Raw genomic sequence first — 13,594 nt, forward strand, 5'->3', positions numbered from 1 at the left:
CCCAGGGGTTACAAGAAATAATGGCCACAAGCTAGCAGAGAGCAGATTTAGATGGGACATTAGGAAGAACTTCTTCACAGTTAGAGTTGCCAAGGTCTGGGACGGGCTCCCAAGGGAGGTGGTGCTCTCCCCTACCCTGGGGGTCTTCAAGAGGAGGTTAGATGAGCATCTAGCTGGGGTCATCTAGACCCAGCACTCTTTCTTGCCTGTGCAGGGGGACGGACTCGATGATCTATTGAGGTTTCTTCCGACCCTAACATCTATGAATCTATGAATCTATGCTCTTCTTCAGGGTGGGATTTTTTAAATCTGCCTAAATGTCCGGGACTTTCCTTTACTCCACTAGTGGGAGCAGAGGGAGGGTGATTGGAGGCAGCAGGGAGAACACGTGTACCTGCTTGCAGCTGCAGAGGTGCGCAGAGTCCCATGCAGTGCTCCCTGCTCCCTCCGATCACCGCCCCCTGCTTCCATGTCACTGCACATCTCTGCCCATTCCCCCTTTCTGCAGCCATGAAGGAACCAGGAGGAAATGCCAGTGGGCTGCATTGGGAGGGGAATTTCTATGCTGCAGGAGGCGCCACTGAGTCAGAGTTTTGACACGCCCCAGCAGGATTGGGGCCCGAGGGTGCTGGAAGGGAGACCCAGTGTCCAGGCACACTGCCCTGGGCCTCTTCTCACACTTCCTCTGCTGCTGGGTGATGGAGCCGCAGCCCAGCCCCACTCAAGCCACCTCTCCCTTGCTTTATGCAGGGTTCCTTGAACTTGTGGGGGCTCAGGGCCTGCAGGATTGAACCCTCAAGAGGGAACTCAGCCTGGTTCCTCCTTCTTCATCATTTCTTAATCTGACTTCTTCAGCCTGGCCACATAACCTTGCTCTCCACCGCCTGGTCTGCACTCACCTGCCCTGCGCAGCTCAGCCGGGATGAAGGGGGCTCTCGGACCCCTCCTGCTCTCCCTCCTTCTGCTCCTCCAAGCTGGAGGTGAGTGACAAGGGGCTGCTCTTTCCCGGGTGCAGCCTGGGGCAAACTCAGGCATGGGAGTGGGGGGGGGGGGGTCTTTGGAGCAGAGACTGTCTTTGGGAGCTGTGTTTGTGCCGTGCTTTGCAGAGGGGAGCCCTGGGCTAGGATGAGGGATATCAAAAAGCAGCAGGAGCTTCCAGGGAGATGCATCTTTTCTACTCGTTCTGTAGAAAATGCAAGACACGGCTTGCCTCTAAGTGCCCTTTGAACACGAGAGAAGTGTGCATCAGCCTGTATTTCTCTCAGGAGCTGAGGAGTCTGCAAACCCTTCTTTCCCCCTTGCCCTTCTGAACCCCCAGGTTGTCAAGCAGTAAAAGTGATGGCTGCTGTTGGGGAAACGGTTCAGCTGCAGCCCAAGACATGGCCATCGTCCTGGGTGGCAATCAACTGGAAAGTGAAACTGAGTTTAGAGGGCTACTGGATCCTCAGACACGATCAGAACAGGACCTCGTACAGTCCATTTCTGCCCTTTGCTGACAGAGTCTCTTTCCACCCTGGGAATCTCTCGCTGCAGATTAACTCGGTCACAGAGAAAGAAAGTGGCCTCTACACCATGGACCTGAAGCTGGGGGATGGCTCTGAAATCACCAATAATTTTCAGCTGTTTGTGCTTGGTGAGTCTGGGGGTGCCGCTTTCCCCCCACCTTCACCCCTGAGGCACCCAGCCCCTCTCACTGGGACTTCTCCTTCCAGACCGTGTCCAGCAGCCCAACATCAAGGCATCTACTTCCCAGGAGCGTGGACGTTGCTACCTTACCCTGTCCTGCTTGGTGCCCAAAGCTGCCGAGGTCACCTACAGCTGGTCTCGAGGCGTATCTTCACACCCAGCCCCAGAGGACCACTGGCTCCAAGAGCATCAAGCTGATCTGCAGCTGGAGATCACTAAAAGCAGCAGCAACACCTTCTATCACTGCAATGTCAGCAATGCCATCAGCTGGGACATGGCCACCATCGATGTCGAACCGCTGTGCAACTACACAGGTAAGTGCCCCCTTTGCACCAGACATATGAGTGGGGACAGGGATGTTTAGCATCTTCCTGGGTCCTATGGAGCTGGTTCGTGAGCCTGACCTGAATGAAACCAGAGGAAGGGGCCTAGCATCCGTGAGGATGTTCTAGCTGCCCAGCCTCCATCCCGGTCTGGCTCATCTGAGAGCCTGGCAGACTGGTGGGGCTGGATCTCTGGCTTTGGGGAACCTAGTTGGAAGCCGCAGAGCTGGGAGCACCATTTCCCCAGCACTGGGGCAGTGTCCCAGTGGGGCTGCCCCAGAACCAGGGACGCTGACTGGTCTGCCTGGAAGTAGGGAGACTCATTGCAGGTCTACACCCTCTCCCAGCCGCCCAAGGGCAACACTCAAGCACGTCCTGCCTCCCCCTCCCCCTGCACACGCCAAGCCCAGATAGATGCAGCAAAGCCGTGCGCCAGAGCAGTGGCGTGGGGGCGCCCTCGGCACGGCCTCGCCGCCTCCTTCCCGGGCTGGTCCATGCGGAAGGAGCAGGAGCAGGTTGTGCTGGAGCACGGTGCCATGGGGCATGCTGGGAAAAAGCATAGATGTGGCCCGAAATCCCTGCAGGTGCCTGGTTCCTGGTGGGTCGGGAAAGTCTAGAGCCTGGGACTGTGCGAGCACAGGGTCCTCTGCTGCGTCTGCAGGGAAAAACTGCCCCCAAAACTATGTTGTGGGGGAGTTCCCAGCCCCGGGCGATCTGCCTGCCAGGTCTCTCTGGAGCTGGTTCCCAGGGAAATGAACAGGAGACCAGCTCTGCCCCAGCCCTGCCTGCCTCGCCCTCCCCGTGCTCTGCACTCCTGTTACTTGGGCCCCTTTTGTGGAAGTGCCGTATGCTGGGGCATCCCCTTGGCTAAGCCAGAGACCCCCAGGGCTGTGTTGGACTGGACCTGGGTGAAAAGTTTCCATCAGATTTGTGTTTTGACTGAAAGCCGAGATTAAACTTTTCACTAGAATTTTCCAAATTCTTTGCAAAAAAACCCATGGTTTTTTCCACTTCTTAAAAACTAAAAGCACATCGACGATGATGATGGTGGTGGTGATTAAGGTGGTGGTGGTGGTGATGATAATGATGATGGTGGTAGTGGTAGTGATGATGGTGGTAGTGGTAGTGATGATGGTGATGGTGGTGGTGGTGATGACGGCGATTATTATTATTATTGGTTCGTTTTGCCTTTTGAGATGAAATCTTTCCAGCTTTCGACTCCTGAAATCCAGAAATAACCCATTGCTGAGTTTCTGACTTTTCTACCACAGGTGATATTCTTTTCTGCTGGCTGCTTCCAAATAAATAGGTTTTGGTTGATTGTTTTCATCAACATGTTGCTTCTGAAAATCAGAAACCTCTAGGTTTATTTTTCTCTCCATTTTTGACCATTTTTTGGGTTGATCAGAGCTTCTAAAATGCCAAGAACAGTAGGAAATGGCCTTGGGTTCATTCAGCTCTTTACTTATCTTAAAGTTTAGAACTTGAAAAACCACTGCCTGCTTCTTTCCATGTGTTTGCTTTCTCTGTGAAATGTGGAACCTTCTTTCCTGTAAACCCCAGTCTCGTGGCAGGTGGAGCTCTCTGGAGCTAGGCTCTGTTATCTGCAGATTACCACAGACCAAGAAGAAAAAGCAAGGTAGCTGTGGCTTTATTTCCTTGCTTGTGTTCCCGCTACCAGCCCCTCGCCAATCCTTTGCTTAGCCCTGCCAGCTCTTTGCCGATCCAAACTTGGATAACCACCATAGGGACTGATTATTCTGTGCTCACCCTCTGGCTCCATTGCTCGCTGCCAAGAAGATGGGAGCCCGACCACCTGCCCTTCTCTGACTGCTACTTTTCCAGGCTAAAGGTAAGTAGCACTTCATTACAAAGTAAAATATCAGGAAACTGGGGCCAGTTGTCTGCTAGGACCTAGGCCCCGGTTGCAGGATAGGGATGGCCGTGCTGTGTTGTGAAGAGAAGCAGCTCCGGGGTGGCGCAGGGATGCTATCATCATGTGGACCAGGTGACACCTGAGATGCATGCACTTCTGCAAGAACAGAGTCAACCAAGGTAGGGAGGGAGACCCTAGAGAAGGAAGTCACTGCCGTTATCATATTAAATCGCTTCAGAATTCATCTTAATCACTCGGGCATTTCCCTCGAAGTCCTGGGCTCCCACACTGAACGTCTCTCCCATGCTGTGGCAGCATCTGAACCTCCAGAGAGGAGGAGGATAGTAAGAGGGGGTTGATTGCTATTACTGCAGCCTTGTTGGTCTAGGCCCATCCATGGTCCCCGGTGTCCTGCTGGCTCAATGCAGATTTCAGGGGTGCGTGATGTCTGTCTGGACCCAGAAAGAGCTTGCCCAGACCCCCGTTTCTGATAGCTCCATAGCAGTGGGGGGGTGCTGGGTCTCTTAAAACTTCCTGACCAAGAGAGTGCCAATAAGGCCCATGGAAGAGGCATTGCAGGGAAGGTCCCTCAGGGTTGCTCGCGTGCCATGGGTGCCAAGGGCAATGTTCCCCTTTACATCACGGTGCAGCTGCAGGCACAGGGTGTGCATCTCCATCCTCTATGTCCCCACCCCACCACCTCCACCCCTGTCTCTGTGCCATTATTTCCTGCTAAAGTGGTGACATAACCGGTGTGAGGTTTTCTCCTCTGCAGCTTTACACGTCTCTCAGTGCTGCTGTGAGCGCTTTGCACCCTGTACGACCACTCCCCAACCACAGAGGAGAAGGAGCGTGAGGCACGAAGCATGCAGCCACTGCGTTTGTGCTCTCTGCAGCACAGATCATGCTTCTCATCATACGGCAAGCTCCCGTCCTACCGGGGCAGGAGTAGAGGCTCCCCTCCCCATGCCCCAAGAAGGCGCTGTACGTCAGACCCATCCTCACTTGCAACTACATCACTTGGGTTCACTCAGCTCTGCTTCAGTACTTGATGCCTTCCCTGTTCGTTGCAAGGGTGTCTGTGTGGGTCAGTCTCACTGGGGACAATTCTGCTTTCTAGTAATGACCTCCCTGTTGGATGCACCCGTGGGCACTCAGAGCCTGCAGGATGGAGCCCTTCATGGGGAAATCAGCCTGGTTCCTCCTTACTCGTATCTTTGTTTGACTTCTTCCAGCCTCACTCCCCGCTGCTTGCTCGCCCTTCAGACACCGGCCACAATGGAGGAAGTCCTCTGTCCCTTTCTGCTGTGCCTCCTCCTGCATTTCCAAGCTCAGGGTAAGTGAGAAGGGGTTGCATTTACCCCGGGTGCAGCCTAGAGAGGATATAGAACCACAGAAAATGAGGGTTGGTAGGGTCCTTAGGAGCTCATTGAGTCCAACCCCCTGCTCAAGGCAGGACCAGCCACAGCTATATCATCCCAGCCAAGGCTTTGTGTAGCTGGGCCTTAAAAACCTCCAAGGATGGAGATGGCTCCACTTCTCTAGGTAACCCATTCTAAGTTTCCCTAGGGTGAACACAGGCTGCTGGTTTCTGCAAGGCAGGAACGGTCCCTGGTCTTGCCGTGGGGCCATTTGTTCCAGCGCTGCCCCAGCACGGGAGCTCCTGGGAGCTGCAGCCACATGAGCACTTACACCGGTATTAGCACTCTCCCTTGTACTAACAGGTGAGAAAATAACACCGAGCACTGCACAGAAACACAAGGCAGAAAGCCTACAAATAGCCTAGTGGACTCAGATGCATTTGCTTCTTGTTTCCTGATGGTTTCTGTTCTGAATGTCTCCTGGACCTTGGTCGGAGAGGATTCTGGTCTTCACATGCATTTGAAACTGGAAATTGTGGGGGGTGGAGGGGTGGTCTTTTTATTTTGGAAAGAAGCTTTTGCAGCTTTGGAAATCGCTGTGAGGGAGGAGTTTGCAGGTGGGGGCTGCTGCTTCGGTCCAGGCGGTGCATGGGGGCTCGCACAGAGTTTAGTGCCTCAGAAGGTTAAAAACCCCTCATACATGCCACTGAGCAGCAACACGGGGCCTGAGCTGGGTGATTTCATTTAAACTGGGTTGTGCTCCTTGGAGCTACCTGCAATTTGCTCATCACAGGCTGTCTCAGCTCCGACAGGGGTTTGCACGTGTCCAGGTCTGGGGGAAGCCTGGATCCACGTGTTTTCAAGGCTGTCGGCCCTGCCCTGCCCCTGGCTCTCAGTTCCCTTGAAGCCAGACAGGGAAGTACAACTACTTTACCCTACCTTTCCCACATGGGCTAAGGAGCGTGTTAACCCCCTGCTGTCTCCTGCTCCCAGTCTTTTCTGAAGCACTAGCTTGTAAAGAAAAGGAAGTGGCTGCAGTTACTGAGGAAAACATGCCGTTAGTGCCAGAGAATCAACTGTCTGGTTGGGAAGAAATCACCTGGAGAGTGAGACTCAGCTCTAGAAAGATGTATTCGATTGTGACATTTTCTAGTAGTGACAGTGTCGTGGACATCAACATAGCCTCCCCGTTAGGCAGGAGAATCGCCTTCCATCCCGGGAATCTCTCGCTCCAGATTAAGCTGGTTAAGAAGTCGGACAGCGGTGTCTATTCCATGGATGCAATATCTGCATCTGGCAGACTCGATACCACCTGCTTCCACGTGCCTGTGTTTGGTAAGTATCTGGGCCCTGCTTCCCCCCAGTCTCACCCCCTCAGGAGCACCTACCACCGTCAGTCTCTCGCCAGAACTTCTCCTTGCAGACCAAGTCCGGCAACCCAACCTCACAGCACTCTCTGCTCACTCAGAGCTTGGAAAGTGCAACGTGACCCTGTCCTGCCACGTCCCAGCTGCTGACAGAGCCACCTACAGCTGGTCCCGAGGTGCATCCTGGAGCCCAGCCAGAGAGGACCAGCAGCTCCCAGGGCATCAATCCCAGCTGCAGCTGGAGATCACTGCGGGCAGCAACAACACCTTCTATCACTGCAAGGCCAGCAATGCAGCCAGCTGGGGCACGGCCACCATCCATGTCAAACCTCTGTGCAACTTCCCAGCCACAGGTAAATGTCCCTTAGCAGGAACCTGACTAAAGATTGTCCCCATCTGGCCTGAGGGCCCCTTGGAGTCACCACAGAAGCAGAAACACGCTTGCCGTTAGAAGCAAGTTCTTGCCTCGGGAAACCCAGAGCACAGTATTTGCTGGAGACTTGCACCTCCCTGCTCCCCAGCTTTGCATGCTCACCTCTTCTAGCTCTTGACCCTCTGTCTGACATGGGAATAACCAGCTCTTGTCTCCTTCCAGGCAGGAACACTGCCTCATCCACGCTCTGGCTGGCGGCTGATTCTGCGGTGACTCTCGGGATCTTCCTGCTCCTCCATAACTTGCAGTCTGGGCCCATACAGGGACAGATTAGTCAAAGGAAAAAGGATTCTGACCCAATCCAGAGGTTGATAGAAATGGATGAAGGACTTGCTGGATTGCTGGAAAGTTTTCAGCTCAGTCTCCCCACCTGGATGCCAGTTGGGGACCCTGCTGCACCTGTCGCAGGAAGATAATGGGGCTGCTCACACACACATGGCCAGGGAAATGGGGGACTTCTCACTCAGATTAGCAGGCACCACTCCAGGAGCACCTGGGAGAAATAAACCTTGCAAGTTTATCGCAGATAGACTCCTTGATGAATTTTTCTAGGATTTTCCCTAAGATGGAAGTTAGGCTAATTGGCCTATAGTTACCTGGGTCCACCCTTCTACCCTTCTTGTGGATGGGAACAACATTGGCCCTCTTCCAGTCCTCAGGGACTCCTCCAGAGCAGCACAAGTTGTGGAAGAGTTTTGCCAGGGGTTCCACAATGATTTCAGACAGCTCCTTGAGCACGCTCAGATGAAGATCATCCAGTCCCACTGACTTGTATATCTCTAATTTTTTTAATTGCTCATACACCAATTCTATGACAATAGTAGGAAGGCGATTATTCCTACCATGCTCATCCTGTACTCTACCTGGTGTTGTTTTCCTCTTGGTCCGGTGAAAGACTGAGGTGAAATAGTCATCCAGGAGTTCAGCGTTCTCCTGGGTACCGGTAACCAGCTCTCCGGGTTCCAGAGGCTGTTAGCTGCAAATGGTGGGGGCACTTCCCCTCTGAGTACAGCACGCATGAGCTATAATGAGTCATACTGCGGTGTTTCAATGAGAAGTTATTAAAGGAGAAAAAAATACTTCCTTTCAACTGTGAAAATGGGCTTATTTAGTTGGGAGAAGAGAAGACTGAGGGGGGATTTAATAGCAGCCTTCCACTCCCTGCAGGGTGGTTGCAAAGAGGATGGAGCTGGACTGATCTCAGTGGTGGCAGATGGCAGAACAAGGAGCAATGGGCTCCAGTTGCAGCAAGGGAGTCTGCCCTTGCATCTGTGAAATGAGTTTGGAAGCCAGGGACTCCCCGACCTGCCCAGAAAGGCCATTCAACTCCCTGCTCTGAATGCACTGGGTCCTTGCATGGCAATGGTGGTGCTGGATAGGTGAGCAGCTTGGGACAGGTATGGACACCCCCCTCGTCCTGCAGGCACTCTCCTCCAGCCCAGTCCCAGTGTAGAGCTGTTCTACCTGCCTTGCCTCTTCCCACAGCATCATCACATGCTGCCCCACTGCCTCCAACTAGGCTTAAGCATGTTTAACGCCAGCCACAGGCTCGGGGTGCTTCCCGGCTGAGACTGTGCTCCAGTCTATGGGGCCTTGGAGCCTGTTCTGGTGAGAGGCACAGGATGGAGCCAGTTCCCTCTTCTGTCTGAGCTGCACCGTGTAAGTGTGTCAGACAGCCATGAGCTCCACACACATGGGGCAAAGCTCCAGCAGGAGCCAAAGGTGCTGGTGGATGCTGGGTTTCTATGGCTGAGGTGCAGGACAGAGCTGCTTGCCCAGCTGCCTTCAGGGGAGGTGTTCCTGAGACGTACAAGGACTAAGAGGACACAGCCTCAGCATCGGTCCTGCTTCACTACCTGGCAAGCTATACAAAAATCAGTGAAGCCAAGGAACCAGCAGCCACCATTGCTTTATGCAGATAAACCTGCATGGACTTCAGGCATCTACAAAGGAGCATTCAATCAAGGAAGATTGCTTTTTTTTAACATTACCTTTCCCTCCTAAACCTTTGCACACCCCTAACTTTTCCCTGTTCTGGTGAAAGCATTGGATGCTGTCTTCCACCTCTCCCCATGCATTTGTTTCACCAAAACTTTGGCATGCCCCCCCGAAAGAAATCTCTCCCAGCCTCCTCACTTTTTGAGTTGTTTGTTCCCCTCTTCTCTCTGGCTCTCTCTGGCCATTGTCTTTCAACCAGCAGCTGGTTGCCTAGGGCATCCCCTAAGGAGGGGGATCCCCCTCTCCTTGTGGCCAGATCTATTGTTAAACTTCTGGCCTTTGGCCTGGGAGGGCAGTCCTAAGGCAGTGGTCCTTCCTCAAGGTGTGAGCTGATGTTACTCAAACCCACTGGTCAGCATCAGTGATGCTGAGAAAATCCCTGATGTTGGTTGGGTCCACGTGGTGAGGTCAAGAGGGCTATTTAAGAGGGTCCCTCCAGGACGAAGGCAGGATGGCATCTTTAAGACACACACGCAGAAGCATGGACCTCCGCAACTCGCTCATCCTCTGGATGCGGAAGTGAGTAACGTACTAGAAACCTAACTAGGAACTTAGTGTAACGTACCCTACCCACGTACCAAAAGGATACCAAGCAGCTTTTGTTTGCTCAGGGTTATTCTTTTGCTATTTCAATGACTTGTACCCCTCCCCATGCCTACCCTCGCTACCCAATAAAGTTGTCTGTTATAGCCAGTCTTGTTGTACATGCTTGAGAGGGTTTGGGCAGGCCTTGTTGCTCCCTTTACTCAGCTGACTAAGAGAAGCTACTTTCTAAGCTTCAGGCTATAAGAAGCACCCAGCTACTGCTGGCCCGCTGAGCAATCCTTGCAAAGCCAGCTGATCACAGCACTCAAGGGATCCCACCCCAGCCCCAGCCCTGGTAAATTCTGTGGGCAAGGAAGGAGCCCCCCAGGGGGCACTTGCCTGCCTGTACACTAATGCCAGGAGCTTGGGGAATAAGCAGGAGGAGCTCATCCTCCTGCTCATTGCAAACAATTACCATGTCATAGGGATAACGGAGACCTGGTGGGACTCCACCCATGACTGGACCATGGGGATAGATGGCTATACACTGTACAGGAGGGATCGTGTAGAGAAAAGGGGCGGGGGTGTAGCTCTCTATGTTAAGGAAAGCTACACGTCCCTGCAAGCCGATATTGGTGACCAGGGTGGACGGCTGGAGACCCTCTGGGTTAAAATCCGTGGGGAACACGGCACAGGGGACACAATGGTGGGATTCTACTACAGACCTCCCACCCAAAGTCCTGAGCTTGACCAGGAGTTTGCCCGGGAACTGGCTGAGGCAGCTTGGTCCAGGACCATGGTTGTCATGGGTGACTTCAATTACCCAGACATCTCGTGGGAGGATCGCTCAGCAAAATCTGAGCGGTCGCAGAGCTTCCTCTCGTGCGTGGATGACCTCTACCTGACTCAAGAAGTCTATGGGCCAACGAGAGGCAAAGCGCTGCTCGACCTGGTACTGACTACTGGGGATGACCTAGTCGGCGACCTAGTGATCGATGGGAAGCTGGGTGACAGCAACCACGAGCTGATCACCTTCACCATCTGCCGAAAAGCTGGCAAGTCAGTCAGCAACACGCAAGTCCTTGACTTCAGGAAAGCCGACTTTGACAAGCTCAGGAGGCTTGTCAGTGAGGGCCGAAGGGACCGTGACCACAGGGAGAGGGGAGTTCAAGAAGAGTGGTTGCTCCTCAAGGGAGCGATCCTCAATGCACAAACTAAGTCTATTCCATCTCGGAGGAAAGGCAGCAAGAGGGCACAGCAGCCCCCCTGGCTCTCCAGGGACCTAGCAGACCTCCTGAGGCTAAAAAGAAAGGCTTACAAAGGATGGAGGATGGGAGTCGCCTCCAAGGAGGATTATTCTGCACTGGTCCGGTCCTGTAGGGAGCAGACCAGGAAAGCCAAGGCTGCAACTGAACTCCAGCTAGCTTTGAGCATCAAGGACAATAAAAAGTCCTTTTTCAGACATGTGGGGAGCCGGAGGAAAAGCAGGGGCAACATTGGACCCCTGCTGAACCAGATGGGGCAACTGATAACTGACGCCCAGGAAAAAGCCAACCTATTAAATAGGTACTTTGCATCTGTCTTTCATCAGCCCCATGGGACACCCATGCCCGCTACAGGGCCGGGAAGTCCGGGTGAGGGTGATCCCCTGCCCTCCATTAATGCTGACTTTGTGAAGGAACACCTTGAGAAGCTGGATACCTTCAAGTCAGCCGGCCCTGACAATCTTCACCCCAGGGTACTCAAGGAGCTGTCGAGCATCATAGCCCAGCCTCTAGCGCGGATCTTTGAAAACTCTTGGCGCTCTGGTGAAGTGCCCGAAGACTGGAAGATGGCCAATGTGGTGCCTATCTTCAAGAAAGGGAGGAAAGTGAATCCGGCTAACTATAGGCCCATTAGCCTGACTTCTATCCCGGGGAAGATCTTAGAAAAGTTTATTAAAGAGGCCATCCTTAATGGACTGGCCGACGCCAACATCTTAAGGGATAGCCAGCACGGGTTTGTTGCGGGTAGGTCTTGCTTGACCAATCTCATTTCCTTCTAGGACCAGGTGACCTATCACCTGGACAAGGGAGAAGAGATTGATGTCATATATGTTGACTTCAAAAAAGCCTTCGATCTGGTTTCCCATGATCACTTCTTGGAGAAACTGGCCAATTGTCGCCTTGGGTCCTCCACGATCCACTGGCTGGAAAACTGGCTCCGGGGTCAGACCCAGAGGGTAGTAATTGATGGAAGTCACTCATCGTGGTGTCCTGTGACCAGTGGGGTCCCCCAGGGCTCTGTCCTTGGACCCATACTGTTCAACATCTTCATTAATGATGTGGACACTGGAGTCAGAAGCGGACTGGCCAAGTTCGCCAATGACACCAAACTTTGGGGCAAAGCATCCACACCAGGAGACAGGCGGATGATCCAGGCTGACCTGGACAGGCTCAGCAAGTAGGCGGACGAGAATCTGATGGTGTTCAACGCCGATAAATGCAAGGTTCTCCACCTTGGGAAGAAAAACCTGCAGCATCCTTATAGGCTCGGCAGTGCTATGTTGGCTAGCACTATGCAAGAAAGAGACTTGGGGGTCATCATTGACCACAAGATGAACGTGAGCCTGCAATGCGATGCTGCGGCTAGTAAAGCAACCAAAACGCTGGCTTGCATCCATAGATGCTTCTCAAGCAAATCCCGGGACGTCATTCTCCCCCTGTACTCGGCCTTAGTGAGGCCGCAGCTGGAGTACTGCATCCAGTTTTGGGCTCCACAATTCAAAAAGGATGTGGAGAAGCTTGAGAGAGTCCAGAGAAGAGCCACGCGCATGATCAGAGGTCAGGGAAGCAGACCCTACGATGACAGGCTGAGAGCCCTACGGCTCTTTAGCCTGGAAAAGCACAGGCTCAGGGGTGATCTGATGGCCACCTACAAGTTTATCAGGGGTGACCACCAGTATCTGGGGGAACGTTTGTTCACCAGAGAGCCCCAAGGGAAGACGAGGTCAAATGGTCACAAACTACTACAAGATCGTTTCAGGCTGGACATAAGGAAGAATTTCTTTACTGTCCGAGCCCCCAAGGTCTGGAACAGCCTGCCGCTGGAGGTCGTTCAAGCGCCTTCATTGAACACCTTCAAGATGAAACTGGATGCTTATCTTGCTGGGATCCTATGACCCCAGCTGACTTCCTGCCCTTTGGGCAGGGGGCTGGACTCAATGATCTTCCGAGGTCCCTTCCAGCCTTAAAGTCTATGAAATATATGAAATATCCTTGTGGGTTAAGCAACCCCTGGGTCTACAAGGTCTGTATACCCTGGATGGTACAGGTCCCAGACACAGACCTGAGTCTGGGTGGTGGCAGCAGTACCGCAGGCTTGCAAGTGTGCTCCTGGATGGGGGGTCATGCACCACAGGAGGCACTCAAAGCTTGGTTTTTGGTGGGGTGCAGTGCTAGAGCACAAATGGTGCTAGAGGCGGGAACTCACAGTTTGCAGTCTAGAAGGCATAATGTGGGGAAGGAAGTAAGGACACTGAAAACCCTTGAGCAAATTAATCTTTAATTGGGCATCGGGTCAGGTGGATAGAGTAAATAGCTAGGATGGCTGACAAATATGTCCTTGGATGACCTGGATGATGTTGTGAAGGAAGCGAAGGGGAGAGGCCTCCAAGTAAGGAAGGGGCAAAAGAAAGAGGACCCGATTAAAACCCTGTGGGACAATGATAATGCCAAGGAATCTCCCCCTCTCCTCAGCCCAGTGATGACTGAGGACCCCGAGGTGTGATCTCACTCTGAAACCTATGATTTCAAGCTCCAGAAATACGAGCTGGAGCTAGAAGTTCAAGGGGCACAGTGACAAGCCGAGATCAAGCTACACAAACCAGAAGCTGAGGAGCGCAAGCTCAAGCTCGAGGCTGAAGAGACAAAGCTCAAGTGTGAACATGAGCTTCCAGTACTCCAGAGACAGCCAGGCACTGGAGCCATGGTCGTCCCCCGACAGCTGATGCAAGCTACACCACCCAGGGTGACTCCCAAGGACTT

At 53.2% G+C, this 13,594-nt stretch overlaps 2 protein-coding genes across 2 annotated transcripts; both read left to right on the top strand.

Moving 5' to 3' along the window:
- Positions 1 to 1,335: 1,335 nt before the first annotated feature.
- On the top strand, positions 1,336 to 5,445 carry LOC132245647 (natural killer cell receptor 2B4-like). The gene is made up of 2 exons (XM_059718335.1): positions 1,336 to 1,633; positions 1,713 to 5,445. Exons 1-2 carry the CDS (start codon positions 1,339 to 1,341, stop codon positions 2,048 to 2,050), a joined length of 633 nt encoding a protein of 210 aa, XP_059574318.1. The 5' UTR covers positions 1,336 to 1,338; the 3' UTR covers positions 2,051 to 5,445.
- Positions 5,446 to 6,080: 635 nt separating this feature from the next.
- Positions 6,081 to 9,727, top strand: LOC132245646 (natural killer cell receptor 2B4-like). The gene is made up of 3 exons (XM_059718334.1): positions 6,081 to 6,581; positions 6,670 to 6,966; positions 7,209 to 9,727. Exons 1-3 carry the CDS (start codon positions 6,299 to 6,301, stop codon positions 7,460 to 7,462), a joined length of 834 nt encoding a protein of 277 aa, XP_059574317.1. The 5' UTR covers positions 6,081 to 6,298; the 3' UTR covers positions 7,463 to 9,727.
- The last annotated feature ends 3,867 nt before the right edge of the window (positions 9,728 to 13,594 follow it).

The sequence above is a fragment of the Alligator mississippiensis genome, chromosome 15, assembly GCF_030867095.1.
Source record: "Alligator mississippiensis isolate rAllMis1 chromosome 15, rAllMis1, whole genome shotgun sequence".
NCBI classification, from domain to species: Eukaryota; Metazoa; Chordata; order Crocodylia; family Alligatoridae; genus Alligator; species Alligator mississippiensis.